The following is a 27,682-nucleotide window of genomic DNA, read 5'->3' as shown; positions in this document are numbered from 1 at the left end:
TTCAATCCCAGACCACGTATCAATCCACTAAATCACACAGCTGCTGAAGTAACCCCTTTAGTTCTTCAAGATGCAAACCCTCTTATTTAAAATGTAACAGCACAGCCTTTCCTTTGCAGTAGTAGTAGTAGTGTAGTAGAAAAGCATTCTCTGGATTTACCAAGCAGAGTATCTGTTAACAGAGGAAGTAAATAATTTCCTCTGGAGATGCCAAAAAGCACCCATGAGCTACTACCGCATCCCAAGATTTTCCACCAAAGCCTTCCTCATCCACTCTTACTAGATTTTACAGGGACCCTTTCAGTCCACATCCATCTTCAGACACCAACCTTCCCCAAAATCTTTACCTTCCCCAAAACCTTTACCAGTTCTCCATAAAAAGCATGCTGAAGAGGATTCCTGCAGCTGTCCCTCTTCCCTCCCACGTTTCTCAGGAATGGCCACCTACACAATGAACAGGAGACTTACAGGACCTGGTAAACACAGAGGAAATACTACAAGTCACCCTTTTTAAACCTCTTGGAACTAGTCTTTAATAACATAGAAAATGCAACTTTCATTCATCATCTGACTACAATGCTATAAAGAAACAGGAGTCCACAGATAACAATGACATTTGATTCCGCATGTTGATTAACAGTTAATTGTAGTGTCTGATGTTGATTACACAGGCTGGAACCGAAGAAACCCAAATGGTATAACTAGATTTCTAGGCATGTTCTGGATGCTGCTGCATCTACCACAGCACCACAGTACGACATTAGAACATGCACTGTAATCACTCCTAAACAGGAGGTTCTAAAACAGAAATAAAAACATGCAAAACATCCTCTTCAATCCAAATCATAAACAATTAAATTCCATACATCACAAATCCTTCCAGTGTAAGAAGACATACAGTTGCATTAAAGGTGATAGATGATGTCTGTTCAAGATGACTTCAAACAGGGCTGGGTGTGGAAAAGCAATGGATTTTCTTTAAGGAGCACGTAACGGTATGACGATGCCCCACCATACTCCTCAGACATTCATAATTATGCATGACAACTCCAAAGCAGGAGCAGTCAAACCAAGGAAGAGGACAGGTACAGCAAGCTGTATGTCTTCCCATGGCAACAGAACAGTGCTACTGCACGTTAACAGACTTTCACTTTTTGTACACACTCTGCCTCAAGCACATGCTTCCTTCGTACCTCTGGAGTATTATAGGACAGTGCCACTTTATCATGGATGGACAGTTAAACATGCTGAAGATTAAGTCTGCAAATAAACGGAGACTTGTAGGAGCCCAGGTAAAGATATCCATTGTGCTCATGTGCCTCACTAACATAAGCTACCATCACTCCACTGGGATCATGAAAGCTTCTTCTGTAGGATCCTGTCTCACTAAGTTCAACAACAAGGCTATATTTGGGCATAAACTTTGCCACGGTTTCCTGACTCAGCAACTAAAAGAAAAAGAAAAGAAAAAAAGAGAATTAACAACAAAAGATTTTGTTTTCCACAATCAGATCTCAGACACTTACACAGTCAAAGACCATTCCACACTTCTTGGAAGAAGCAGCTAAGAACATAAGCACACATTCTGAGTAAACACTATTACACAGGCTTAACACATTAACATCTTGAAAGCCAACTTAAAAAAAAAAAAAAAAAACAAAACCAAAGCCAAACAACCACCCCCCCCAAAAAAACCCAGCAGAAACATATTCTACTCCAGCACTAGGCTGAAAGGATGTCCAGGCAGGAAGGATGTCCAGGCAGGAGACATCAGCTTGTTCTGGTGCAGTTGAGCCAAGCAGCAGACATCATGCTCTTCTCCCCATTTTGTCAGCTTTGCTTGTTAAGGCTCCTGCACTGCACCAGGAGAGACAACCGGATTTACCGGACAGCATTTTTTTTAGTTGAAATGGCACTTCCACCCTAAACACTGCTTGCTGATTTTCTCTTTCTTTTGGGGGCGGGGGGGGGGGGGGGGGGGGAATGGAAGTATTTTCAAGTCTTTGTAAAAAGCACCATGCTGTTTCTTTAGCATCAGATATCCCTTACAAAATACATTATTCCACTCATCCTCATCCTAAGGGGGGGGGGGGGGGGGGGGGGGCATGACATCACAACAGGCATACTGAGTCAGAACAAATTATCACCTAGCAGCATCACAACATACACACTGTCTCCTAGGATGCTTAGGGTAGTCATTAGAAAAGGTCAGACTTCCCAAATGCTCTCCGGACACCTGGCAATAAGTAGTTTAGGCAATTCAGGTACAAAGGTGAAGCCTTCACATATCCAAATGTAGATCCTGTGTTGCTGCATGGCTAGGGCAGAGATAGTATGTTTTTCTTTCCTGAGATCAAGATGGAAAGCAACTTAAGAGATGTGTACCTGCTACTCAGAGAAGCAAATGTTAGTTTTACTACCTATGGATATATAAGGACTGTTCTACCTGGGGACAACCACAACAGTTTTAACCACAGCACTAAAAAAATGTTTAAAAAAATCTTCCTGTGAAGAGGAAGAAACAGGACAAACACTTCCATTCCTATACTAAAGGTGATTTTTGAAAAAAAAATTTTTTTATTACCTTAAATATCATCCTTTTAATCCATGGTTTTTCAGACAAGAAATCCACCAAAGAAAATCCAGGATTGGGCCGGACAGCTGACATAGCTACCCAATATCCTCCAGAGCTGCTTAACCTGATATTATCTGGAAGACCAGGCATATTCTCAACAAACATATCTGCTCCACCCTTCATCAGCCCAGACACATAATACCTGTAAGTTATAGATAGTAGGATTAGAACATCTTAACTCAAGCAGTCTAAGTAATAAATAAAAGTCCCAAAAGGAATTTACTTAAAAAAAAAAAAACAAACTTTTTTTTCCCCTTATTTTGGTACAGGGAAATATAGCGCAGCCACATTCCTCTCCCCAGAAAAATTCAGCTTGCTCCACTGTGCTCAAGGAGCCCATGATGGAAAGATTATGGAGTTCAGATGTTTACAGTGAAAAAAAAATTAAGTATTGAGGAAGGCCACCTTCTTTGCCATTGATAACTAAACATGAATAGAGTCATAGAATCATTTAGGTTGGAAAAGATCATCCAGTCCAACCATTAACCTAACACTACCAAGTCCACCACTGAAGAAATTTTTCCTAATATCCAATCTAAACCTCCCCTGGCGCAGCTTGAGCCCATTTCCTCTCGTCCTATCGCTAACTACATGGGAGAAGAGACCAACACCCACCTCACTACAACCTCCTTTCAGGTAGTTGTAGAGAGCGATAAGGTCTCCCCTCAGCCTCCTCTTCTCCAGACTAAACAACCCCAGTTCCCTCAGCCGCTCCTCATAATGCCTGTGCTCCAGACCCTCCACCAGCTTTGTTGCCCTTCTCTGGACACGCTCCAGCACCTCAATGTCCTTCTTGTAGTGAGGGGCCCAAAACTGGACACAGTATTCCAGGTGCGGCCTCACCAGTGCCAAGAACAGGGGGACAATCACCTCCCTGCTCCTGCTGGCCACACTATTCCTGATACAAGCCAGGATGCTGTTGGCCTTCTTGGCCACCTGGGCACACTGCTGGCTCATGTTCAGCTGGCTGTCAACCAACACCCCCAGCTCCTTTTCCGCCGGGCAGCTTTCCAGCCACTCTTCCCCAAGCCAAGTTGCATGGGGTTGTTGTGCCCAAAGTGCAGGACCCGGCACTTGGCCTTGTTGAACCTCATACAATTGACTTCGGCCCATTGATCCAGCCTGTCCAGTGTAGGGTTTCTGTTGTCATTCAACTAATTCATTTAAACAATCTCTAAACAGAGAGTAGTAATAACTTCAGCAAAGTCATACTCACCTCCTGATTCTAGCCATAGTTGTCTCCTGCACCAGGACAAAGTCTTCCGCAGGAGAGAGCTGGACACCATTGGGAAACCTCAGGCCTGCCATTAAGACTTTCACTTCTTTTGTTACTGTGTCATATTCAAGCAGGCTAAAAAGAAAGCATTATATATGGTTTTGAGTGAAGACAAATATTTATTCATCTTGGTTTCATTCTCCAGGCATTCTTATCTTCTCTCACATGCACTTCACCCAAGTTAAAAAGGCAGAATAACCAGGAAGCATGAGTTTATGAACACAGGAGAAATACTAAGCCACTTGAGATTGACAGCATTCATGAAGGATTTAGGCTGAATGTAATGCTAACACCTTCCCTTTTAAAATAGATTATCCATGCAAGTCCTCTCGAAGGAAAAAGAGGAATGTCATTTATTTCGCTGCAGGTCTCATTAGCAACATCCACATATTGTCTCACCCTCTCCTGGGCAGTGCAGTGTTTGCACAGGTGGTTTATAAAAAGAAAAAACTTGAAGACCAAGGAAGTGGTGAAGTCCATTCCTACAATAAGTTAAATGCCTTGGGGAAGAGATACTTGCCGCCCATCATCTGTGCCTTCCGTAACTAAGAGTAAGTAGTCTCGTCTTTGCCACTTGCTACTGGAGTCAGTGAAGTAGATTTTCCTCCCATCCCAGGTCACTGTAAGATCATTCACAAATGACAACTTCTGACCTTCAATTAGCGTTTTGGTTGACACAAGCATTTTCGTTTCACCTGGTTACAAAAAGAAGGGTGGGGGGAGGCGGGGGGGGAAGACACACAAGACAAGATTTTTTATGTCCTGCCTTGGAAATGAGTTAAATACTAACATGAAATTAGCAGCCACTTCACATCTGTTCCATTCATGCCTCTGTTAAGTAAAAAGGTTTTGGGTTGTAATGGAACAACTCAACACCAAACGTGAACGACCAGGAGAAAACACTCTTCAGAAAAACTGAAACAGTAGATGATGTTGCCTATTGGTAAGTGCCAGATTTTCAAGTTTCTGAAGCTCATATGAAACCAAGTGCAAACTCAGGTCCCAACCTTGTAGAAGGATGCAGGCAAGCCAATCACTACTCCCTCTTTCCCCATAAATCTGTAGAAATAAAGAGTAGTACTTTCTAAACATTGAAACATCAGCAGGTTCACTAAACTGTTCTGCTGCAGTCAGCTCTGCCACATACTACCAGGCAAATTAAGGTCAAATCTCTAAAAATTAACCAAAAACCTACTGAAGTCATCTTTGGGCACAGGGTTTGTGTTGGTTGGTTTGCTTGTTTTTGTCATGACTGAGCTAATATGGCAGCTGTCTGCAATCAAAAGGGGAGACCTTGATCATACCCTCCCAGAACCACACAGTCTGAGCCTTTCGGTTACATCTCACCTAGCATTTGTCTAGCCTCCCTCTCCTCACCTGAAGCCAATCTGGAGATGTAAACTGTCAAAAAAACAACCCTACATGAAAGCAACTATCTCTTTCTGACAGCACAGCTCCTAAAACTGAGATCTGGCTCAGGGACATACAACGAAGGGCATGATGCAACAGTGCCTTTCTCACCAGGAACAAGCCACTTGATCTTCAGCCATGCCAAAATACATCTTTCTTCACTTTCTATAGATTGGAGTTACAGGGAAGTTAAGAACTCTTCACTACCACACAGCGAGATCAAGGCAGAAACAAAAGTACAACAAACATGACAAAAAGTTTATGTAACAGCAATATTTTTTTTCCCCTTTGTGAAAACTGCAACAGCTACAGAGCTTTATTCATGGATCCTGAGGTACCGATTTTGACAACCAAAAGCATATGTCACCAGAAAATAAGCCACTGGTAACTCTGATCCAGACAGACAGATGCAGAGAGGAAGTGATTGCTACAAGAAAATAAGTATCAAGTTCTTGTATGGCATATTTCATCCAGACAGCCCCAAACCACTTTACAAAGAAAAAGTGTCTGGCAAAACTGCAAATGAAGCCCAGATTTGTCAGTGGAAGAGAACTTCTGAGCAGAACAGTCATACCTGTACCAGGATTAACTTCATAGAGTCCATAATAAGCATCTGCCACAAAAAGGGTGTTATTTGGCCCCACTCTGATCCCAAGTGGTCTTCCACATCTTGGCTCATCTTCACGGGTTCCTTAGGAAACAATTTTTAAATGGTTTTCCAAACAGAAATAAATACAAGGCATTCAGGCTACCTACATAGGTCAAACTGTAGCTTAACAAAACTCTACGGCCAGCACCACACACATTCATTAAAGAAATTATCCTTACTTTCTTAGGTGTGAGTGAAACAGATATCCCCATGTTTTCACCAGTCTAGAGATAATCATATAATTTGCCAGGCTGGTAGCTAGCTAACAGCTGCCCCAAGTAGGGCTGAATGTCAGAAAACTGGATTTAACAAAATGCTGCTTCTCAGAAAGAACCAGTTTTACTGCAGGTTTCTTCTTCTTTTTCTTTTTTAAATTAAAAAAAAAAATACGCACACATCTTGGAATTTTCTTTTTCTAGAAAGGTCCAACACTGTCATGAAACAGCTGGTTTCTCAAGACACAGACGCTCAGGACTTCTATATGAGAGCAAAGTGGAATACTGCAAATCTGAAAAAATTGTCTACTTGAGTCCTGAAGAACTAAGAACTTCAGAACATCTATAGTTTGAAGGATTAGCATGAGAAACTTCTGGAGAAGGTAGTCAGCTACAGCCTTTCCACTTCCCAAATCAAGGAGGGCACGATGGAAGTCTAGGCTCCCCACTACCTCTTTGGCCCCAAAGGAATTGAGCAGCACAATCTTTCCACCTCTCCCAAGCTGTACAAATCCAATGGAAATGAGCAGTGGAAAGGTGATCCTTCATATCCATCCCAACCCATATTCAGGCCTAAGCAGCAGCTGGAAGTCCAGCTTCCTATCAGTTGGCAGCAGACTTCATTGGCTATCAGCACCAAGGCTGTCCTACCTGTTAGGCAGCCAAGAGAGTGCTTACAAATCAGACCAGAGCCTAATCATGTGAACATCCGCGTAAAATTACATAGCTAAAATGATGAACATGTCAATGCGAACTACATAGACAGCAACAGTTCCTGCCCATAATTTCTGTCTAACTGGCAACCAGCACAGGGCTGCAGAACCTCATGTAAGCTTCTACGATGTTACCGCAAACAAAACCACCCACAGTCCAACAAACACCAGCCCAGGCAGTACTGAAATGGCAACATTAAGCTTCCCCATAGAAATGGTTCTGTTAATAAACAAGCCACTACCAGTTTTTCTCACTCAGTTCCAGAAATCTCATTAAATTAAGCAAGTAAGTAGTTCAGAAGGAGGTGTGGAATTCAACAAGAAATAACTGCAATTTAGCAGTGAGAACACAGAAATATCATGACCAATGGAAAGTCTCTGCTAAAGCAGGTGCAACCACCACAACTCGCCACTGTACTTACAAACAGAGGAAGGGAAATTAGTACAACAAAATGCAAGGCAAAATTCTGTAGATGGGGATAAATTATATTTATTTTCAAAGATCTCTAAATAAGTTGATCTCTCCCACTCACACATTATCTCAGAGTTCATTCACTCACACTTGTTTAGGAGTCCTCAGTTTTTATGGGGTGGCCCTTCACCTCAGAATTTTGCTTACTTCAGCTTCCATAAATATTAGGCCAGGTTGCTGCCCATTTTTTTCTTGTTTAGGATATGTGCTTCTTCTAGATGGACTAACATGTAAAGGAAAGTTATCTGTGATGCACTTGAACATCATCTTCCTCACAGTGTTAAGATGCAGGATCTTCTACCGACAAGTCATCCATGCTGCAGCCTTACAAGAGTGCAGGCCTTGTAGTCATGACATAAAAAATCTGCATGCCTGAATTTTACTGCGGAACAGTGTCCTTTGTTATCAAGGGCACCCATTCCCATTCTTTTGGCCCTTTGGCTGTTCCCTCCAGTGCTTACATACATATTTCCACTCATACTTCATTCATATAAATACATCCATATTTCTGTTACAAATTTCTACAGAGGAAGATATGCACTTGCGTGAGCAATCCAGACAGAACACCAGTTTAATCAACGCAAGCCCTGATGCAGACATTTCCAGGTACACTATGTTCATGAGCTGTCACTCACCACAAAGACCAGGGCCAATTCTGGCTATTGTTTGTATTTCACCATCTTCAATTTTTATAATCTTCCCATCAGCTGTCCCAGTAAATAGCACATCTGCAAAAACAACTGGTATGATTAACTTGATCACAAAACTGTAGTGGCAAACATCCTTCTACATGATCCTTCTACTAGCCAGAAGCAGAATAGGTGTTTAAGATATAGTGAAGTAACAGTCTTCTTCAGTCATAGCCAAAGAATAAAGAGGGAAGGGGAAAGATGAAGGCAAGTAAGAGTATTTGGTTAGATTTCTCCCAGCTCAAAAAGAAGAGGAAGGATTTAAGCTTTAGCAGTTACGAATATGGGATATGAAGCTTTTCACCCATAAGTGGACCAAATCCTTGGTTAAAGGTGGAGGTAACAACTTAATGGCTAGTCATTGTATCGATCCCTCTGGGCAAATTTCTACATCATCATAAAATGTGATCAGGCACTGCATCCATCTTACCATTCTTCAATGAGAGACTGACTAGATAAAACTTCTCATTCTGATACAGTCTACATAGGCTGCTGGACACCTGCCAATGCTCATATTGTATCAGTTCTGGAGAAGAATTACAAAAACCATAGCAATTGGACAACCACCCAAATCAAAAGCATTGCCAAATTACTGTATTCATGCCGAGCCATGTGATAGCGTAAGACAAATTCACTGAATACAAACAACACACAGACTTTTCCATACAACCAAATTAAATGAAAGACCATTGGGTTAGTAGAGCCCATTGCTTGGACTTTTCCATCTCAAATTTAACTGAAGTTTTCAGTTCACTAATTACACTTTTCAAAGGGAATAAGAAGAATTCAACATTTATTCATACAAAACTTATTCCCAGTCTGATCATTTCACCCATAGGTCAGTTGTCCCTTGCAGGAAGGTTTCCTTGAAGAGTTTCCAATGAGATTGCCAGAACTAGGTAACAGAAAAGAATCAATGGCCTCAGGTATTCACTTTAGCACATTCAGAGATAGGTAGAAAAAGCGTAATCTGAGGAAGGAATTTACAATAGTTTCTTGGTGGGTAAAATAATTTTTAAAAATATTTCACTAATTTATTAAAAGATATAGCAGAAGGAAAATAAATTATATGGCTACTGAGCACCTCTTGTACTGAAGGATGTTTCAGTAAGGGCCTTGCTTGCAACTCCCACACCCTTTCCTTTTCGCATTAGAACAGTCAAGGCCTCATGTCAAGAGTAGTTTCTAGCCTTACCCGACTTCATGAGGCACAAGAAAGAACCCCCGAACAAAGCTGGTTTCCTACTAAGTGGGTGTCATGCCATTACAAGTCTAGCCATCTCATTAAGGAACTGCTCAGAAGTGGCATGGGTTTGTGATTTGGGGAGAATGCATGTGCCATAAGAGAGAAGTGGATAGCACCTGTGATGCCTGCAACAGCACTAAAATGTAAATATGCTATTTATCAATTTGAGATTTTTTCTGTCATATAAGCAAAAATTAACACCACAAAACTCAGCTCCCTCAGAGGCAATGAGCATTAAAGAGTAGGTAGTACCCTGTAAATATCAACTCCCAGTTAAGAGCTAGCCAAATGAAAAACGGGACCACTTCCTCCAAGCCTAAGTAGCCCCTGACTACACTGCTGATGCTTTCAGTCCTGGAAGACAGGGATTTTTAATGTGGCAACAAGATTTATTTTATACTGGGGAAAGAAGATAAAAGCAGTATATAGCAGCCAGGTTTTGCTGCATAACATAATTTTTTAAAAAACCTGCATATTCAAAATAGCTTCCAGAGTTTGTTATCTAAGAGCTATATTGCTGAACAAACCCTTATCAATGGAGCAACATTTAAAGACCCTTCTTTAAAAGCTTATATTGTCAGTGCTTACCCCCAATATGGACAATGGACTCTGGTCCGACCAGCTGATTTTCCCATAACCGCTCAGCTTTGCGTAACTTGGTATTAGGCTCTAGCACACCCGTCAGGAGGGGAGGTTCCTTCAAACTGCAAAACAGAACACAGACCTCGTGATCCTTTGCACAAATCTGCAAACACTCTTGAGCAACATATTGGACCATTGTTTTCCTAGTTTGCCAACTCCTGCAAACCTGACCTATGCTTTACATACAGCATATTTCAAAAAAGAAAACACAGCTGACAAGCTGAAAAATTCACTCTTGTTCATCAAGGATCATAATTTTCTGGTTCTGCCAATCAGAAAAGTTGCAGTTATGTGTTCCTAAGATGCATCTGGAAATCTATACAGCTTCAAGTCCAACAACACGTTCCCAGTTCATCTATCTTACACAAAGGCAAAGGATTTCTCTGCATTGCCACAACACAAAAGAATAACTCCCTTCTTACTCAGTTGAATGAGTTGTTTGTACCAGAATATTTTTCCTAAGTAGATATATGCAAATTCCTACGCAAAAAGGTTTTAAAATTCAAAAGCCTGGCATTTTACAATACACTGAGATCTGACATTGTATAGCATTTTTATCATAGAGAAAAAATAGTTTTAATTACTAATTACCATACAACTAGGGAAAAAAGCGTGCCAGTAGTTTGAGCACTAGGACACACATGCTTTCGTACCATGTTGAAACATACATTCTCGTTCATGACTTGAACGCATTCCCACAAAGACCATCTCAAAGGAATAAATTGCACATAAACTTAAACGGTGTTGAACTGAAATCTCAAAATGACAAAATAAGGTCCAATCTTGCAAGCCCTTATTCACATAAATGGCCAGGTTCAAGGCAACTGGAGTTCCAACCAACTACAGAGATACGGAGAAGGGGAGTAGTAAGATGGCTACACAGCTTCAACTTAAATACCAGGCTCCAAAGCACTGTGCTTCAAAACCAGCCCTAACTGTACTGACAAACTCAAATATGTTTCAGTCTCTTAGGTTCTTAAAAAACACACACACACATAAGCCACCTCAGTCTCCATGAGTCAAGGATTTCAAGTTATTACTAAAAGCTGCATACATGCCCAGGGTGGTAAGCTCATTAGGTGTTCATTCACAAGAGTATGCTAAAGCTCCCTAGGCCAAGTTTTGAAAGACTTTTTCAATCTTTTTTTTTTGTTTTGTTTTCAAATAACTCCTTATATGACCATAAGCAAATGCCTTCCACCTGTAGAATCTTAAAAAGACAAGGCTGGACTCCAAAACTTGCCCAGGTTCACAGGATCCAGGACCTATTTGTCACCAACTACACTGCAAACTCTACTGCTCATATGGTGCAAATCATTACAATTTCTAGAGCTTCAGTGACTGGGGGGAAAAAAGTCAACTGAAATCGCAAACTATAAAAGCCATTACAATTGAGGAAAACAGGTTAACAACACAAAAAAATTCAGAAGGAAAGAAAAATACATACTTTTATCTGTCTGGTTACAGGAGCAAACTTTCCTTTAAGTATCTATTACCACAGTGGCAAAGTCAACTGAATTACTAGCTCCTGTCCACAGAAAATTTACAGCAGAGTTGTCTTCACAATACTAACACAAATCCATTTTCCATCCCTTCTTCCAAGCATTAGAGAATTTCAGATGAGGATGACAGGCTTCAGATAAGGAACTCATCTGCTGGGAACTTTGGACAGTTGTGTTTGCAAGCAGAAAATCCTCCCTGGGATCAGTATTATCCAAGACAGGTCACAGAAAAAGAACTTGAAATAAACCAGAGTTGCAGGAATTTCACATGGAGTTTCACAGATTGCATCTGCTTTTTTTTTTTTCCCCGCCTCTTATTCCTCATTATTTCCAGTGGCTTACAGGAATAACATCACTTTCACTGAAAGGATTGATTCAGACAGCATCTACCTCCTTGAGCTTTTCCAAAACATTTCATAAACATCCCACAGAATCACCCTATCTATTGTACAGACTGGAACCACTTCTGGCAATGAAGCTAAGAAACTAATTAAGAACGTACAGCAATATAAGCCAGTGATTTGGGCAGGAAGAATAGTTCTCCCGGTCTTGCAAAAGGGACTGAAAAGTAAGAAATATAAGCATGCAGAATCCTGTTACCCTGGACCAGAATTAGACCAGGACTATATAATAGGAAAAACATTATAGACATATCCTATTGGCTTTCAGAATTACTGTTCCATTGCAATATATTTCAGGCAACTGGGTTTTGTTAAACCCAACCAGAGTAGAAAGCATTTCATTATGATTTGCAGTGAGGCATCTTACATCTAATAGCCTACTGGCAAGACTTGTAAGTACTACCCTACCACATTAACAGTTTCTTCCAGCTCGAGATATATTTACAGTGGTGTTGTTCTTTTCATTAAGGAATTGTCGAGTTGATCATAAATATTTAGTAGACTGAGCATTTTTGCTTACTTCAAAATGCCAGGAGCACAAAACAGCCCGACTCCACCCTATGCTAGCAGTCAAAGTGTTTCACACACAACTTCTCCCAACACAGGTCACATCTTCTCACGTAGTTGATTCACTGTTACACTACACATTTGATATAGACCTCGATTCAGATGTTTATGAATTCAGACAGGGCAGAAATCACCTAGCTGCAGTGCTTTATGAGATCTGCATTTAAATATAACATCACCATATGGTTCCGCTGGTACAAAGCACCAAATCAACCCAGTCAGGTTACCATTTCAATTTCCATCCTCAGATAAACAGTCTCTCTTTGACAGAACTATAATAGCAGGGGTACAGCTTGGTCCTTAGCGAAAATGCAGTTCTTGTCTCACAGAAGACAAGAGTGCACACAAGTAATCAGAAGCTCTACTGACAGCCTGGACAGCAGAAAATCATTTTCTAGATTAACCATCAAAGAAAGTAACTCAGCTCCTTCAGTGATCAGTAGTGACACACAACTGCACAAGACGGCTCAGAAACAAACTGGGTACGCGAAACAAGCCATAGCAATGGATAATACTGGAATCACTCCCCAATTTCTTAATCCAGTCAGAACCAGTTCACACGGTTGACTCTTGTTTACTGGGGAAAAAAAAAAAAAAAAACAAAAAAAAACCCCACAACAGAACACATATGAGAAGTTATGCTTCAGTAACATTTATTTCAAAACAAAGCAACAACTTACCTTATAGGCTGAGGGTCTATAGGACAATCCAGTAGAACAGTCACTCCAAGCAGCAGCACAGTTAGAGACGCAGCCAAAGTCAAGAAGGTAACACGGAACACCTTGCTGCTGTAAGTACTGCCAAAACCAGACAAGAAATGGGATTAACATGCTAAGCTGTTTTAAGATACAATATTCTTTAAAAATTCTTTAACAGCCTGTTTTCTTCACAAAAGGAACCAGAAATATTTTTGCCCAACCACCATCCTGAATGACCTTTAAGGTCCATTTTAAACTCGTTAGGATAAGAGAAAGGGATATTTATCCAGCGTCAGCGTAGTGGCATCCTATGAGGCAGAGTATTCTCAGGTACAGGTTTCATGCATGCTACAAGTTACAGCTGACTGAAAAAAAAAAAAAAAAAAAAACCAAGAAATGGGGGGGAGGTAATGAGGGGGGGGGGGGTGATGTTGTTTGGTTGGGGTTTTTTTAACTCAATCTTCAGTTTTGGCAATGGTTTCCATCCCAGCACAGATTTTGGATGAAAATTTAACTAAAACAACAAACATTAGAGGAAGTCAAATGAATGCTTGCTTAACTTAGTGAACACTGGTTTGAAACTCAAGCCCCAGCACACAAAAGAAATTAAGTATCTTCTATTTACCCATCAAAACACACAACAAAAAAGTAAAAACTGTTCTTCCACTGGAAAAAAACAGGTTTTGCTCTCAACAAGTTTAGAAGCATCAATCAGGCATTTATGGAGGAAAGCACAGAGCCACGCTCAACAAGTCCTAGCCTCGAACTGGAAAAGCAGCTCCCACAATTTTAGCTACTCTGAACCATTCCCTAGCACAGCCAGCCAGTCTCCTCACAGTATCAATTAAATACAGGCAAACAGTGCCTGATGGTTCTGCATTAATCCTTGGACCACATCCACTGTTTTGTCCTTCATTAGCCAATCATCTAGACAGTAGGAAACATGAACTCTTGCCCAGAGCACAAATATCACAACTGGGGAGCTAACGACATGTACTTACAGTGCTGCTAGCAGCATCAAGGTAACCTTTGGGATTATCAGCTGGAACAGCAAGGACAGAACCAGGCCTGCCTTTGGTCACTGCTTGCACGCACAATGTACAGAAGCTGCAATATTCATAATCCAGCACAGCTCTTTCCTGGTGGCACAACTGCTGCCAGCCCTTCTCTTCTGGCAGCAGATGTAGGCTGTTAGGATGGAGGCCTGCCCCAGTTTCCCCATCTCTGCACAGTACCCAACAGGCCATCGCAAGCCACTGCGCAAATCACCAGGCTGTGCCGCGGTGACTGCTACAAGGATGTTGACAGCCTGACATGACAAGAGCTGCTGCTGCTGCTAGCCCAAAGCCACAGGCAGCTTGGCCCGCTCCAAGAAGTGGTGTTAGCGCTGCTGCTGTTGGTCACCAAACTTTCCTCAGCTCCCCCAAAACACTCACCACCTGAGCCTACTTCCTTTCCACCAGCATGCCCAAGTATTCCTGCTCTCAGATATATTAAAAAATAAATTTTGTTTCTCGCACTCAAGAGCACAGCACTCTCATCATGAACTTCAGCCGTTTTACAGCACTAAGCCTGCCTCCATCTGAGCTGGACCAGGCTGGGAAACTGCTTCAAACAAGGTATCTCATCTGTACTGATCTCTTCACACTTCCCAAGAACCAGACTGCCCTTGTAATTAATTAGAAGAATTCAGCACTTCCTGCTTTAACAGTAGATGTCTCAAGGAAGCAACAACCTCCCAGTCTGTTTCCCCTTGGATTTGGAATCGAGAGTGGGCGGTAGAGATATGAGGCGATCCCGAAGGTCACACAAAGACAAAGACTTCAACTGTCAGCCTTGTTCTTCCACTGTCCTTCAAAAGATGAAGGCTCAATACTGTAAGATTAAAAGTACTGTCAGCAGACACATGAGCATCTTTTTGACAGCTGAGAACAGCTCACACAAAAGGAAGCAGATAAAGATGAATGACAACTCATCTGCCAAAGCCAACTTAATTAAAGCTCCTGAAAGCATGATTTAAGTAAAGGTCATATTTCTGATCTAATACTAGATGCAAACTTGCAAGGAATTGACAATAAAGGAAAAAGGCAGGAAGAATGAAGTGACAAGCAAACTCACACTTCAAGCCTGCAAACTGCAAAACCTACTTTAGACACTGTGGAATTTAAATAAAACCCCAAAACTTAAAAAAAAAAAATTAAAAAGTCAGCTACTCAAAATCCTTATAAAAGTAAAGAAACAAAACATACCCAATATAGAATACTGACAACTGTAAGTTACTGACTGGTTACGGAAAAGAATCACTGAAGTAACAGTTCACCAACACCGATAAGCAAAACAGAAATCCTTAGCTAATTGTGTCTCTGATAATTAATCCTGCATGGACTCCAGCCACAAATCTCAATAATGCAACTTACCAGGACTCCAGCTATAACAACAGCAATTTAGTTGTCACTAAGAACTAAAAAGAGAAGCCATTGCACCTGCTCTTGAAGACAGTAGGCTGGCAAGATGATACTATGGGTCACCATAGCCAGGAGTCTAGGCTGCCTCATCCGCTTGGCAGAAGAACTGCTGGGGGGGCAGAGGGGAAAGCAACTGTCATCAAGAGTTTCTGTCACAGCTCCCAGCCAAAAAAAGGCCAGCCTCCACAATTTCTTCCTCTGGTTTCATGCAGGACAGCCTCATGAGAACAGGACCTGAGGATACTCTGGATCATTGCTGGAGCCCTAGAAATTCAACTAATTTGAGCGAAGTTACCAAAAGAGGCTGAAGCCAGGAAGAGCAGTCTCTCAAGCTGAGAGATGCTGACGTTCTCCTTCAAAAACGGGCTACACATGCAAGCCACCATACACAGTCTTTCATTCTGATGACCCTGAAGGGCAGAGATAAGAATCTGCAAGGTACTCAAATCGGAAGAGACATAATAGATGGTGAACCAAAGAACTACAAGTCATCAGCTACTTTATTCATTGGAAGGCAAAGCAAACACCACCACTTTCTTACTGCAGCTATTGCCTTTAGTTACAGTGAAGCTAATTTTTTTACAAAATTCCTAAACAGAAAACTGTAAATGGAATCTTCTTTAACTTAGACACAAACAAATGGACTGTTTATAAGGTTATTCTCTGTCAGACACATATAGACTAGTCTTTAAACTGCAGGTTACTCTTTAAACTATTGCCAAATATAAACAGACTAGCCAGTTAGACAGGACTTAATCACACCCACAACAAATCTGTGCAAACCACAATGGGGTAACTATTATTTCTTGACTAGGAAAAGATAAACAGTACTTAAACAGAGCTATTGGGGGGGTGGGAACCAGCCACAAATTAAACCGTTTGTTTGGTTAAAAGCTCTTTCTGCAGCTCGACAGAAGTAGGTGTGCAGGCGCTGCCCAAACCCCTTCTCTCTCCGTCAGCCACCTCCAGCAGCAGCCCTGGCACTAGGGAGAGAAGCACCCGCTGCAGAGCCGGGGTGCTGGGAGGCCGGGGATACCCACAGGCTGACACCCAGGGGTGCCCCAGCACCTACCTGTGCCGCCAACCAAGAGCGGGGAACTGAGGCCTCGCTCCCCACGCCCCGGCGGCCTGCTCAGCCCTGGGACAGCCGGCCAGCCCCTTCCACTCCCTCTGGCCCAGGACAGCCTCTCCCAGGGCACTGACCCAGACCAGGGCCTCCCTCACCCGGGCCAGGCCAGGCCGGTGGCGCCTCTCCCCTCCCAGCGCGCTCCCCCGCCAGATTTCCCTCAGGCCGGCCCCAATCACCGCCCCACAGCCCCAGGTCAGGCCGGGCCCCCCAACCCACCCACCACGAACCTTCCTCCTCGGCCCCCCGGCCAGACCGCGCCCTTCCCTCGGGTCAAGCCCAATACCCCCTCGCACCGGCCCCCCGTCACGCTGCCCACCGCCGCCCGGCCCTCCTCTTCCCGCCGGCTAGGCCTGCCCTAGCCCCAGCGGCACGGCAGGCCCCCCTTCCCTCCCCGCCGAAGGGGACCGCGCCGGGCCCCACCTGCCCTCCTTGGCCTCCTGCGCCGAGATGTTGTCGGTGATGACCTGCGAGCGGAGCGGCCGGCGCTGCCGCAGGCTCTCCGCCTCATTCACGCTGACGCTGCTGCCGTCGCCGCCGCTGCCGTCGCCGCGCACCGGCGCTCCCGGCTTCGCCCTCTCCACACCCCTCCGCGGAGCCGCCCCCGCGCCGCGGCGGGCCTGAGGCGGAGGCCGCCGCGCTCCCTCGGCCGCCGCTGGGTCCATCCCCGCCGGCGGGCAGTACGTGCTAGTGGCTGCCCTGCCGCCACGGGGATCTCGGCGAGCTCCACCGCTGCCTCCTGGGCGGCCTGGGGCTGCCGTAGGCCGGGCCGGTGCTGCGGCCGTCACTCCCCCCGGCGCGGCCTCGGCACGCTGGGCCCGGCACCCAGCGCCCGCAAGATGGCGCCAGGAAACCGCGAAGGAGAGAAGGGGGGGCGGGGGTGGTTGTCCCCGGAGGGGCGGCCAACATGGTCTCCGCTGGGGCGGGAAGGCAAAGGGCACACGGGGGGCTCTGGGACGCGGAAGGCAAATCCCTCGGCGGCTCCCGGAGCCGGTTACCGGGGTGTGAGCCGGCGGAGCTGCCGGGCCTCGAAGTCACCGAGGCGAAGGGCTCCGGAGCGGAGGCTCATGCCGGGGCACCGTTCCTAAGGCGGCAAAGCCGCAGGGAGAGAGAAGGCACCCCAGCCCCCTCCTAGGGCGGGAAAGGGCGAGCTGTGACGTCAGCGCGGCAGCTCTGACCCAGCGTGGGCAGGGACAGGAGTGACGGCGGCCAAGCCCCCCCCCCCCCCCCCCCATAAATGCAGCCCGCAGGGGGTGGCGGGTGGCCGGGACGTGGTGTGGCACTGTGTGCGGGGAAGGCCAAGTTCCCCTCCTGGCTCTAAAGGGAAACTCAGCTCGTGGTCATTGCCCTCCCAGGAGAGCATCTGGCAGCTATGGTTGCCACTTGGCCAAAAGCCCGTCGCCAGAAGGAATGCGGTGACCCAGAGGGAGCTCCCGCACAAACCCGCAGCCGTCCAGGCCTCGCCTGTCGCTCGTACTGCGGGGCAGCGGAGACGGCAAATGTCTTCGCTGTGACCAGGCAGATGATCTGCTCAGCCTGGTGGCAGAGCTAGAGGAGGAAGTGGAAAGGTTAAGGAGTATCAGGGAGTGCGAGAGGGAGGTAGATTGGTGGAGCAACATACCAGCTGTTACCATCCAATTTGGATGAGAGGAGAGCCCCCTTGCCCTCTAACCAACCTCAGACCAGCCTGGGGGGCTAGGGGCGGCTGGACCAACCTCTCATTTCAGGTTCGATCCCTTTGAGCGAGGTTAAGACACAAACAAGGTCAGATGTCGTACGTCCATGGGGAGTAAATCCTTCTAAAGCCACCTGTATTTTTCCTTGTATTTGAATCCCAATTGGTTTTAAAGAGTCGGGGAGTCCCCTTATAAGGGGAGTCATTCGCTCGGTATCCACTGGCATCAGCATCGGGGATTCCTGCCTAGGTTCTAATTTCCTATCATACATCATTTGTAGGCAAGCCGCTTTCTGCACACTTCCCACCAACTGATCAACGGTTCCCATAATTGCGAGAGGATCCCCCCTTTCCAGGGGGTTCAACCCCCCTGCCCAATAAGCCGCTCGCTGGGTTAGAGGCCAGGGGGCTCAGTGGTCTCCAGTAGTTAAAAATACTCCTGGCCCCCAATATCCTTCCACCTCCCTTTCACTGAGCAAAATCTGATCCCCTCCTGATAGTGACACTCTCCACACATAGTCCGTCTCTGATTCCCTTGGGGTTCAGCCAAAATCCGTTTTCAATTTTGCCAATTCAGTGGCAGTGTAGGGGATTTCTTTAGTTGTAACTTGAGGAAAATGGTCCTGCTCATCTTCATAACTGTATTCGGTTTTAACTAAGGGTCGCAGCGAGGATGGTTCTGATCTCTCTAATTTTTCTCTCGCTGCCTGCAGATCAGTAATAGGGTAAATAGTTTGGGGGGCTGCCTCCTCACAGATGGCATTCACCAGGAGTTGCTCCTTCAGAGCAGCTCGTAAATTTTTAACCTAGTCTCTTTCCTCTTCCAGTTGTTTTTTTAATTTGCCAGCTTGTCCCTGCACAGTTTGAACCAGGGTTTGGAGAGATTCTATGGTCCGAGACTCAGTGGCGTGACGGCTGGCACCAAGAACAGCACAAATAATGGCTTTCCCTTTTCCAGAGCGAACCCTACCATCCTTTTGCAGAGCAACCATTCAGTCTACAACACTCTGCAAATTGTGCCGATTATTCTGCGCCCAATCCATGCCAGGCACAGAAGGCCGGGCGTTGTATTTGTGCAAAAAATTAAACAGAACTTCCTTACCCTTAGGGGCAGTTATTTTGTCACTCATATCCTAGATAAAGAGGGAGCAGTCATCCCAGGAAAGCAGCACGTAAGTTTTGAACATTCACACTATCCCACCCCCTATTCGTTCCTGGGAGGTCTCACATAAACAAGGCAAAACAAGAACAAGTGGGCAATGCGACACTCTCACTTTGAGGGATCCTGTCTGTGACGCCAATTAAAAAATGTTACGATCCGATTTTGATGAGAGGAGGGTCCCCTTGCGTTCTAACCGGCCTCAGACGAGTCTGGGGGGCTAGGGGCGGCTGGACCAACCTCTCATTTCAGGTTCGATCCCTTCGAGCAAGATTAAGATACAAACGAGGTCAGATGTCCTAAGTCCACCCATTTATTAACCACTCGGAGAAGAGAGAAAAATAGCAATAGAGAAAGAAGGCAGGCAAGATGGGAAATTAAGCAAGAGTTCGGGATAGAAAAGCGCAAATAGTCACCACCATGGATCCATGGCATCCCGGGGGTCCGTGCTTCTGGGGTCTTCGCTGGCGGGTGATCATACGGGGGTCTGGGGTGGGGGTCTTTTCTAGGCTGCGTGCCTGAGGCAACAACTTCACGCTTGCGTGGAACTCCCTCGCATCCCACTTGCCCAGGGCGACGGCACGTAGCCCGCGTCTCTGAGCCCCGCTATGCCCGGGGTCTCACGCACCGATTGCGTGCACGTGCCCACAGCCGATCATCCGCTCCGAGGGGGCTCTTACTGCGGCCTCGCCGCTGTCCTTGCTGCCGCGTGAGCGGGCAACACCCCGCACGCTTTCCTGCAAGGTCCTGCCAGCTTCAGGTGGGCAAGCTTTGAGAGAAATGTCCAGCCGTTTCATCCCTCACACCATCCCTGGGGCCAAGGCAGCAGGCGGAGGCCCCACAAGGAGCAGAGGATCCCCTACCCTCTTGCCAGCAAGCAGAAGGAGGGGACCTAGGAGGCAGGGGGGAATGGAAATGGGTCCCTGCCCGGGGCGGGAGGTGAATCCCCTCCCAGCCTCCCTCACCTTCCCAGTTGCCCCTACATAACAGATACGGGGCTCTGGAACTTGAGGGCCAGGCAAATGAGGAGGTAGGTGAAGGTGAAGGTCCAGCCAGGGGGTTGCCGAGGGCCAGTCAGTCAGCCCCATGCATTACAACTGCCCCTGTTAAGAAAAAAAGGAGGGTAATTGTTGTAGGTGATTCCCTCCTATGGGGAACAGAGGGCCCAGTACACCGTCCAGACCCATCCCACAGGGAAGTCTGCTGCCTCCCTGGGGCCCGGGTTACGGACATTACTAAGGAGTGAGTGAGGAGATGGGTACCAGAAGTCAATCTGGCCACTGTTGTAAGAGATAATAAAAAATGTTTTTACAAATACATTAACAACAAAAAGAGAGCCAAGGAGAATCTCCATCCTTTGTTGGATGCGGGGGGTGGGGGAACATTGTCACCAAGGATGAGGAAAAGGCTGAGGTACTTAACGCCTTCTTTGCCTCTGTGTTTAATAGCCAGACCAGTTATCCCCAGGGTATTCAGCCCCCTGAGCTGGAAGACAGGGACAGGGAGCAGAATGAAGCCCCCATAATCCAGGAGGAAGCAGTTAATGACCTGCTACACCACCTGGACAGTCACAAGTCTATGAGACCGGATTGGATCCACCCAAGAGTACTGATGGAGCTGGTGGAGGAGCTTGCCAAGCCACTTTCCATCATCTATCAGCAGTCCTGGTTAACAGGGGAGGTCCCTGATGACTGGAGGCTTGCCAATGTGATGCCCATCTACAAGAAGGGCTGGAAAGAGGATCTGGGGAACTTCAGGCCTGGCAGCCTGACCTCAGTGCCGGGGAAGATTATACAGCAGTTCATCTTGAGTACGCTCAACAGGCAAGTGCAGGTCAGCCAAGGGATCAAGCCCAGCCAGCATGGGTTCATGAAAGGCAGGTCCTGCTTGACCAACCTGATCTCCTTCTATGATCTGGTGACCTGCCTTGTGGATGAAGGAAAGGCTGTGGACATCATCTACCTGGACTTCAGCAAAGCCTTTGACACCGTCTCCCACAGCACTCTCCTAGGGAAGCTGGCGGCTCATGGCTTGGACGGGTGTACTCTTCACTGGATAAAAAACTGGCTGGGTGGCTTAGCCCAGAGAGTAGTGGTGAATGGAGTTAAGTCCAGTTGGCGGCAGGTCACGAGCGGTGTTCCACAGGGCTCTGTTCTGGGGCCAGTCTTGTTCAATATCTTTATCAATGATCTGGATGAGGGGATTGAGTGTGCCCTCAGTAAGTTTGCAGATGACAGCAAGCTGGGTGGGAGTGTCAATCTGCTGGAGGGTAGGATGGCCCTGCAGAGGGATCTGGACAGGCTGGACTGATGGGCCGAGGTCAATTGTATGATTCCTAGTTTTTACTTTCATTAAAAAATAATCCAGCCACTAAGCCAGGAAACATGAAATTGCTACTCTACCCTTAATTGGTTTAGTGGTGGACTTGGTAGTGTTAGGTTAATGGTTGGACTGGATGATCTTAAAGGTCTTTTCCAACCTAAACAATTCTATGTCTGCCTGCCCCCCTCAACAACTTGTGTGCCCACAGGATGACTTAACCCAGATTTGAGGTGTGACACCCGCACACCCCATCTTTGTCAGCCTGCAGGCTCCCAGAACATCACCTTTGCTGCTCTCTTGTTCTTTTGGGTAACAATGTGCTGAGATTTTTCTGGCTTCTTTGCCTTGCTCAGGAGCAGTGGCATTACAGTAAGGACCCTGGGTGCCAGTGCCAGGATCGGACCCACGGCTTTGTTAACACTGCAAAAAACAGCGTTTATCAAGTGCGGCTCAACAGCAAGGGCTGGAACAGGGGACCACTCCAGCTGCACACTGCCAAGGAATGGGAAAGGCTATTTGGCATCATGCCTAGTAACAAAACATGTGGGTTTTCCACAGACAGGGGGTGTGGCCAGGAACAGAGGGGGCCTTTTCTCTCTGTTTGGGTTGAATTAAGGCAACAGGCCCAGCAGCTGCAAGAGAGCTTAGCAGCACTGTTCCCTAAAGGCACCCGCTTTCCTGAACAACCATCTCACCCCAGGACCCTGTGAGTAGAATTCCACAACCTCTCCTTCCAACTCTGCTGTGAGGCTACTGTTGTTCCTGGGGGTGCAGAGGGCTGAGGCACAGAGGAGTAAAGTGTCATCCCCAAGGTCCAATAGGTAGAAAAAGAAATTTAATTGAGTCTTCTGCATGCCAGGTGCAGGATGAGCACTAAAAAGCACTGGGTTTCCACTCTCCCAGCCTCAACAGACCGAAAAGCCAAAGCAAGCTTTGTCACTGCAAACACAGGGAATCTAGGCAGATACACACCAGCTACAAAGGAATAAAGCATGTGTGAAAAAGCTGCTGTGGCAGATCATTTATTACCAATGTTTGTAGGCTGGTAATTTTGCATAGCCATGACCATTTCCACCCCAAAACCTGGTTACGTCCCCAAATCCTGTTTAGGACAAAGCAGGGCCAGGCTTGCTGCCATGAAAAACATGCTGCGCCTCTAGACTCAGCCAGAAGACAACTCCCTGTCCAGAATTGTCTGTTTTCAAGCTGAAAAAGCATCATCTCTTCCTGCTTAGTTTAAAAACAGAAACTTGTTGCTGAAATCAGCGACTGCTGTTGTGGCTTTAACTGGCCATGGAAACAGCCCCTGAATATAATTGTGTTAGGCTGAAAAACAGTCTCCATTTTAACAATAAATTCTCAGTAAATACATCAGGGCAGCTGCAGTAGCGAAACACAAAGTGAGGAGATCGGTACCTGCCTTTCTATCTAGCCCTTCCCATGACTTGTCAGAGACGCTTTGCCAGAGGTTTGCAAGAGCTAAGAGGCGCCGGAAGCTTTCCAGAAGCAGCTGCTGGAGGTAACAAAAGTGGCTAATGAGGCTATTCCGTGTCTGTCCCTGCATTACAACTATAGTTTATCCATGTGGTACGTAGAGGGTGAAACACAATCTTCCCCAGTTCTTAATGGACAAGGCACCCTGCAGAGGATGTGTTCCTGGCACCTACAAATGATCCATGGCACCTGGAAACAAATTTCTTCTCATCCGTTCAGCTCTGTGACAGCTACACACTCACTTTCTACACAACGCTGTCTCACATGTTCCCCACACACATCCCATTTTCACTCCTTTCCTACTTGTGCATGCTGTGCACAAGACAAGGAGATGAGTAGCTGAACCATCCATATCAACTAATGGTTATTAATTGTTCCCACTAATTGTTCTCTGTCTGCATCACACAGGAAAATGAGTGTAGAGCAGTGGGACCTTGGGATTTACACAAGACATGCAGCTTACTGACATGCAAATGCTAGTTCTTCAACATTTTGAGTTGTTTTGCAGTGGCAGTTTTCTGGCAGGAACTCATTTCCAGTGAGCTACTGTTTAAAGAAAAGCTGCAAAGCAAAACAGCAATTTGGACCACAAGATGAGTCATTCTGATCTCAAACTCCTTTGCCTTTCTCTGGCTTGTGCTAAATATAATAAACTAAAATAATCAGGACATGCAGAAGCAAGTCCAAAGAACTGAAAAAGTCTAGGACCCTTTAGGGGATGGAGGGCTGGACACCTATGATGCACAGCCAACCCATCACACAGAGAAAGGTATTTCTTTTAATGAAAATATGAATACAGAGATCATTGAAGAAACTGGTTTTGGTCAAGGACAAAAAAAATGTGTTTAAACCATGATTACAAGAAAACAAAATGAAATTAAAGGCTTAACATTAAGACTGTCCAACACACACCTCATCTCTAGAAATACAGACTTTCCCTTTCTAAAATTAAGAAAATCATAGTTTGTGTGTCCAGTAAGGGAAAAGGCACCATGGCCAGGTCTCACTGGCAAAACAAGTGGGGAAAAAAAACAAGCACATTCCCCTTTGCAACCAACTGCAAGAGGTAAAATTGACTCTGGATCTCTTTTAATGAAGATACAAAGGCAATCTGGAAAATAACCCACACATTACTCATGGACACACAAAGATTTAGAAGAATTCAACAGTTCTGCTTTTCTAAACAAAGCCTCCTAAGGAAGCTGGTGGCTCATGGCTAGGACGGGCGCACTCTTCGCTGGATAAAAAACTGGCTGGGTGGCTAACCCCAGAGAGTTGCAGTGAATGGAGTTAAATCCGTTGGCGACCAGTCACAAGCGGTGTTCTCCAGGGCTCAGTTTTGGGGCCGGTCTTGTTTAATATCTTTATCAACGATCTGGATGAGGGGATTGAGTGTGCCCTCAGTAAGTTTGCAGATGACACCAAGCTGGGTGGGAGTGTCGATCTGCTGGAGGGTAGGATGGCCCTGCAGAGGGACCTGGACAGGCTGGAACGATGGGCCAAGGCGAACTGTATGAGGTTCAACAAGGCCAAGTGCCGGGTCCTGCACTTCGGGCACAACAACCCCATGCAATGCTACAGGCTTGGGGAAGAGTGGCTGGAAATCTGCCTGGCAGAAAAGGACACGGGAGTATTGGTTGACAGCCAGCTGAACATGAGCCAGCAGTGTGCCCAGGTGGCCAAGAAGGCCAACAGCATCCTGGCTTGTATCAGGAATAGTGTGGCCAGCAGGAGCAGGGAAGTGATTATCCCCCTGTTCTTGGCATTGGTGAGGCCGCACCTGGAATACTGTGTCCAGTTTTGGGCCCCTCACTACAAGAAGGACATTGAGGTGCTGGAGCGTGTTCAGAGAAGGGCAACAAAGCTGGTGAAGGGTCTGGAGCACAGGTCTTACGAGGAGCAGCAGAGGGAACCGGGGTTGTTTAGTCTGGAGAAGAGGAAGCTGGGGGGAGACCTTATCGCGCTCTACAACTACCTGAAAGGAGGTTGTAGTGAGGTGGGTGTTGGTCTCTTTTCCCAAGTAGATAATGATAGGACAAGAGGAAATGGGCTCAAGCTGCACCAGGGGAGGTTTAGATTGGATATTAGGAAAAATTTCTTCATGGAAAGAGTGATCAGGCATTGGAACAGGCTGCCCAGAGAGGTGGTGGAGTCACCATCCCTGCAGGTGTTCAAAAAACAGGTAGATGTGGCACTTTGGGACATGGTTTAGTGGGCATGGTGGTGTTGGGTTGATGGTTGGACTGATGATCTGAGAGATCCTTCCCAACCTTAATGATTCCTAGTTTTTACTTTCATTAAAAAAATAATGCAGTCACCAAGCCAGTAAACATGAAATTGCTACTTTACCCTTAATTGGTTTAGTGGTGGACTTGGCAGTGTTAGGTTAATGGTTGGACTGGATGATCTTAAAGGTCTTTTCCAACCTAAACGATTCTATGATTCTAATTACCCCCAAGTTTGATCCACGATCCCACTGTAAAGTATTCCATATATCGTAGAATCATAGAATGCTTTGGGTTGGAAGGGACCTTTAGAGGTCATCTAGCCCAAACCCCTGCAGTAAGCAGGGACAGCTTTAACCAGATCAGGTTGCTCAGAGCCCCATCCAACCTGACCTTGAATGTTTCTAGGGATGGGGCCTCCACTACCTCTCTGGGCAACCTGTTCCAGGGCCTCACCACCCTCATTGTAAAAAATTTCTTCCTTATGTCTAGTCTAAATCTACGCTCCTTTAGTTTAAAACCATTACTCCTTGTCCTGTCACAACAGGCCTTGCTAAAAAGATTGTCCCCATTCTTCCCATAGGCCCCCTTTAAGTACTGGAAGGTCACAATAAGGTCTCCCCGCAGCCTTCTCTTCTCCAGGCTGAACAACCCCAACTCTCTCAGCCTGTCCTCGTAGGAGAGGTGCTCCAGCCCTCGCATCATTTTTGTGGCACTCCTCTGGACCTGCTCCAACAGGTCCATGTCCTTGTGCTGAGGGCCCCAGAGCTGGACGCAGTACTGCAGGTGAGTTCTCACCAGAGCAGAGGGGGAGAATCACCTCCCTCGACCTGCTGGCCACGCTGCTTTTGATGCAGCCCAGGATTCGGTTGTCTTTCTGGGCTGCAAGCGCACATTGCCGGCTCATGTCCAGCTTTTCATCCACCAGTAACCCCAAGTCCTTCTCCGCAGGGCTGCTCTCAATCTGTTCATCACCCAGCCTGCACTGATATTGGGGGTTACCCTGACCCAGGTGCAGGATCTTGCACTTGGCCTTGATGAACCTCATGAGGTTCATCACCTCCTCCACTGATTACTGAAGATCAGCTCTTGAGACTGCAGGCCCCAGGGTCTTTCGCAAGTGTCCTGGTTTTGGCTGGGATAGAGTTAATTTTCTTCCTAGTAGCTGGTGTAGTGCTGTGGTTTGGATTTAGTATGAGAATAATGCTGATAACACACTGATGTTTTTAGCTGTTGCTGAGTACTGCTTATGCTAGTCAAGGGCTTTTCAGCTTCCCATGCTCTGCCAGGTACACAAGAAACTGGGAGGGGGCACAGCCAGAATAGTTGATCCAAACTGACCAAAGGGCTATTCCATACCATATGACATCATGCTCAGTACAGAAACTGGGGGGGGTTGGCCGGGGAGCAGCGATCGCTGCTCGGGAACTGTCTGGGTATCAGTCGGCGGGTGGTGAGCAATTGCATTGTGTATCACTTGCTTTGTATATTATTATTGTTATTATCATTATTATATTGTTATTATCATCATTACTATTTTACTTTATCTCAATTATTAAACTGTTCTTATCTCAACCCAGGAGTGTTTCTCACTCTTATTCCTCCAATTCTCTCCCCCATCCCATCGGGGTAGGGGGAGTGAGCAAGCGGCTGCGTGGTGCTTAGTTGCTGGCTGGGGCTAAACCACGACAGCAAGCTACCTCCTTCCTAGCATTTCAAGAACTGAGGACATCAGTGCCAGTTCTGCAGGCTGAACCCCTCCCTGAATCACAAGCCTGGTGGGGAGGTGAGACTGGAGCATGCAAAGCAGAAAGCACTGTTGCCATGCACCACTGTTGATATTAATGACGTCCAGGGAGTAACAAAAATGCAAAGCTCGACTCAGGCTTGCACAAGATGCAACCACTGCAGTCTGCAGAGATCATGGGGTAAAAGAAGAACGGGGGACTTCTGCAGCTGGAAAATTTCATCTGTTTGGCAAAGCTTTCTATGAGTAGCCTACCCAGTGAAGCACAGTATTCTTTTTGTAAGAAGTACCAGTTCCAAGTCCTGTTTCTGTCAGCCTCAGGGTGCTATTAGATGAACTGAGCATGGGGTGTTA

The 27,682-nt window shown here is 46.0% G+C and overlaps 1 protein-coding gene and 1 pseudogene across 1 annotated transcript; both read right to left on the bottom strand.

Annotated features, from left to right (window-relative positions):
- Positions 1-1,225: 1,225 nt before the first annotated feature.
- Positions 1,226-17,371, bottom strand: APMAP (adipocyte plasma membrane associated protein). The gene is made up of 9 exons (XM_075706939.1): positions 17,130-17,371; positions 13,098-13,214; positions 9,894-10,009; positions 8,006-8,098; positions 5,896-6,012; positions 4,432-4,606; positions 3,852-3,986; positions 2,585-2,777; positions 1,226-1,448 (listed from the first exon to the last, which is right to left on the bottom strand). The coding sequence occupies exons 1-9, from the start codon at positions 17,369-17,371 to the stop codon at positions 1,239-1,241; spliced, it is 1,398 nt and encodes a 465-aa protein (XP_075563054.1). The 3' UTR covers positions 1,226-1,238.
- A 329-nt stretch (positions 17,372-17,700) lies between these two features.
- LOC142593205 (uncharacterized) lies at positions 17,701-19,511 on the bottom strand (annotated as a pseudogene).
- Between the last annotated feature and the right edge of the window lie 8,171 nt (positions 19,512-27,682).

The sequence above is a fragment of the Pelecanus crispus genome, chromosome 3 (assembly GCF_030463565.1).
Source record: "Pelecanus crispus isolate bPelCri1 chromosome 3, bPelCri1.pri, whole genome shotgun sequence".
NCBI classification, from domain to species: domain Eukaryota; kingdom Metazoa; phylum Chordata; class Aves; order Pelecaniformes; family Pelecanidae; genus Pelecanus; species Pelecanus crispus.
This window is presented reverse-complemented; position numbering and strand designations above follow the sequence as displayed.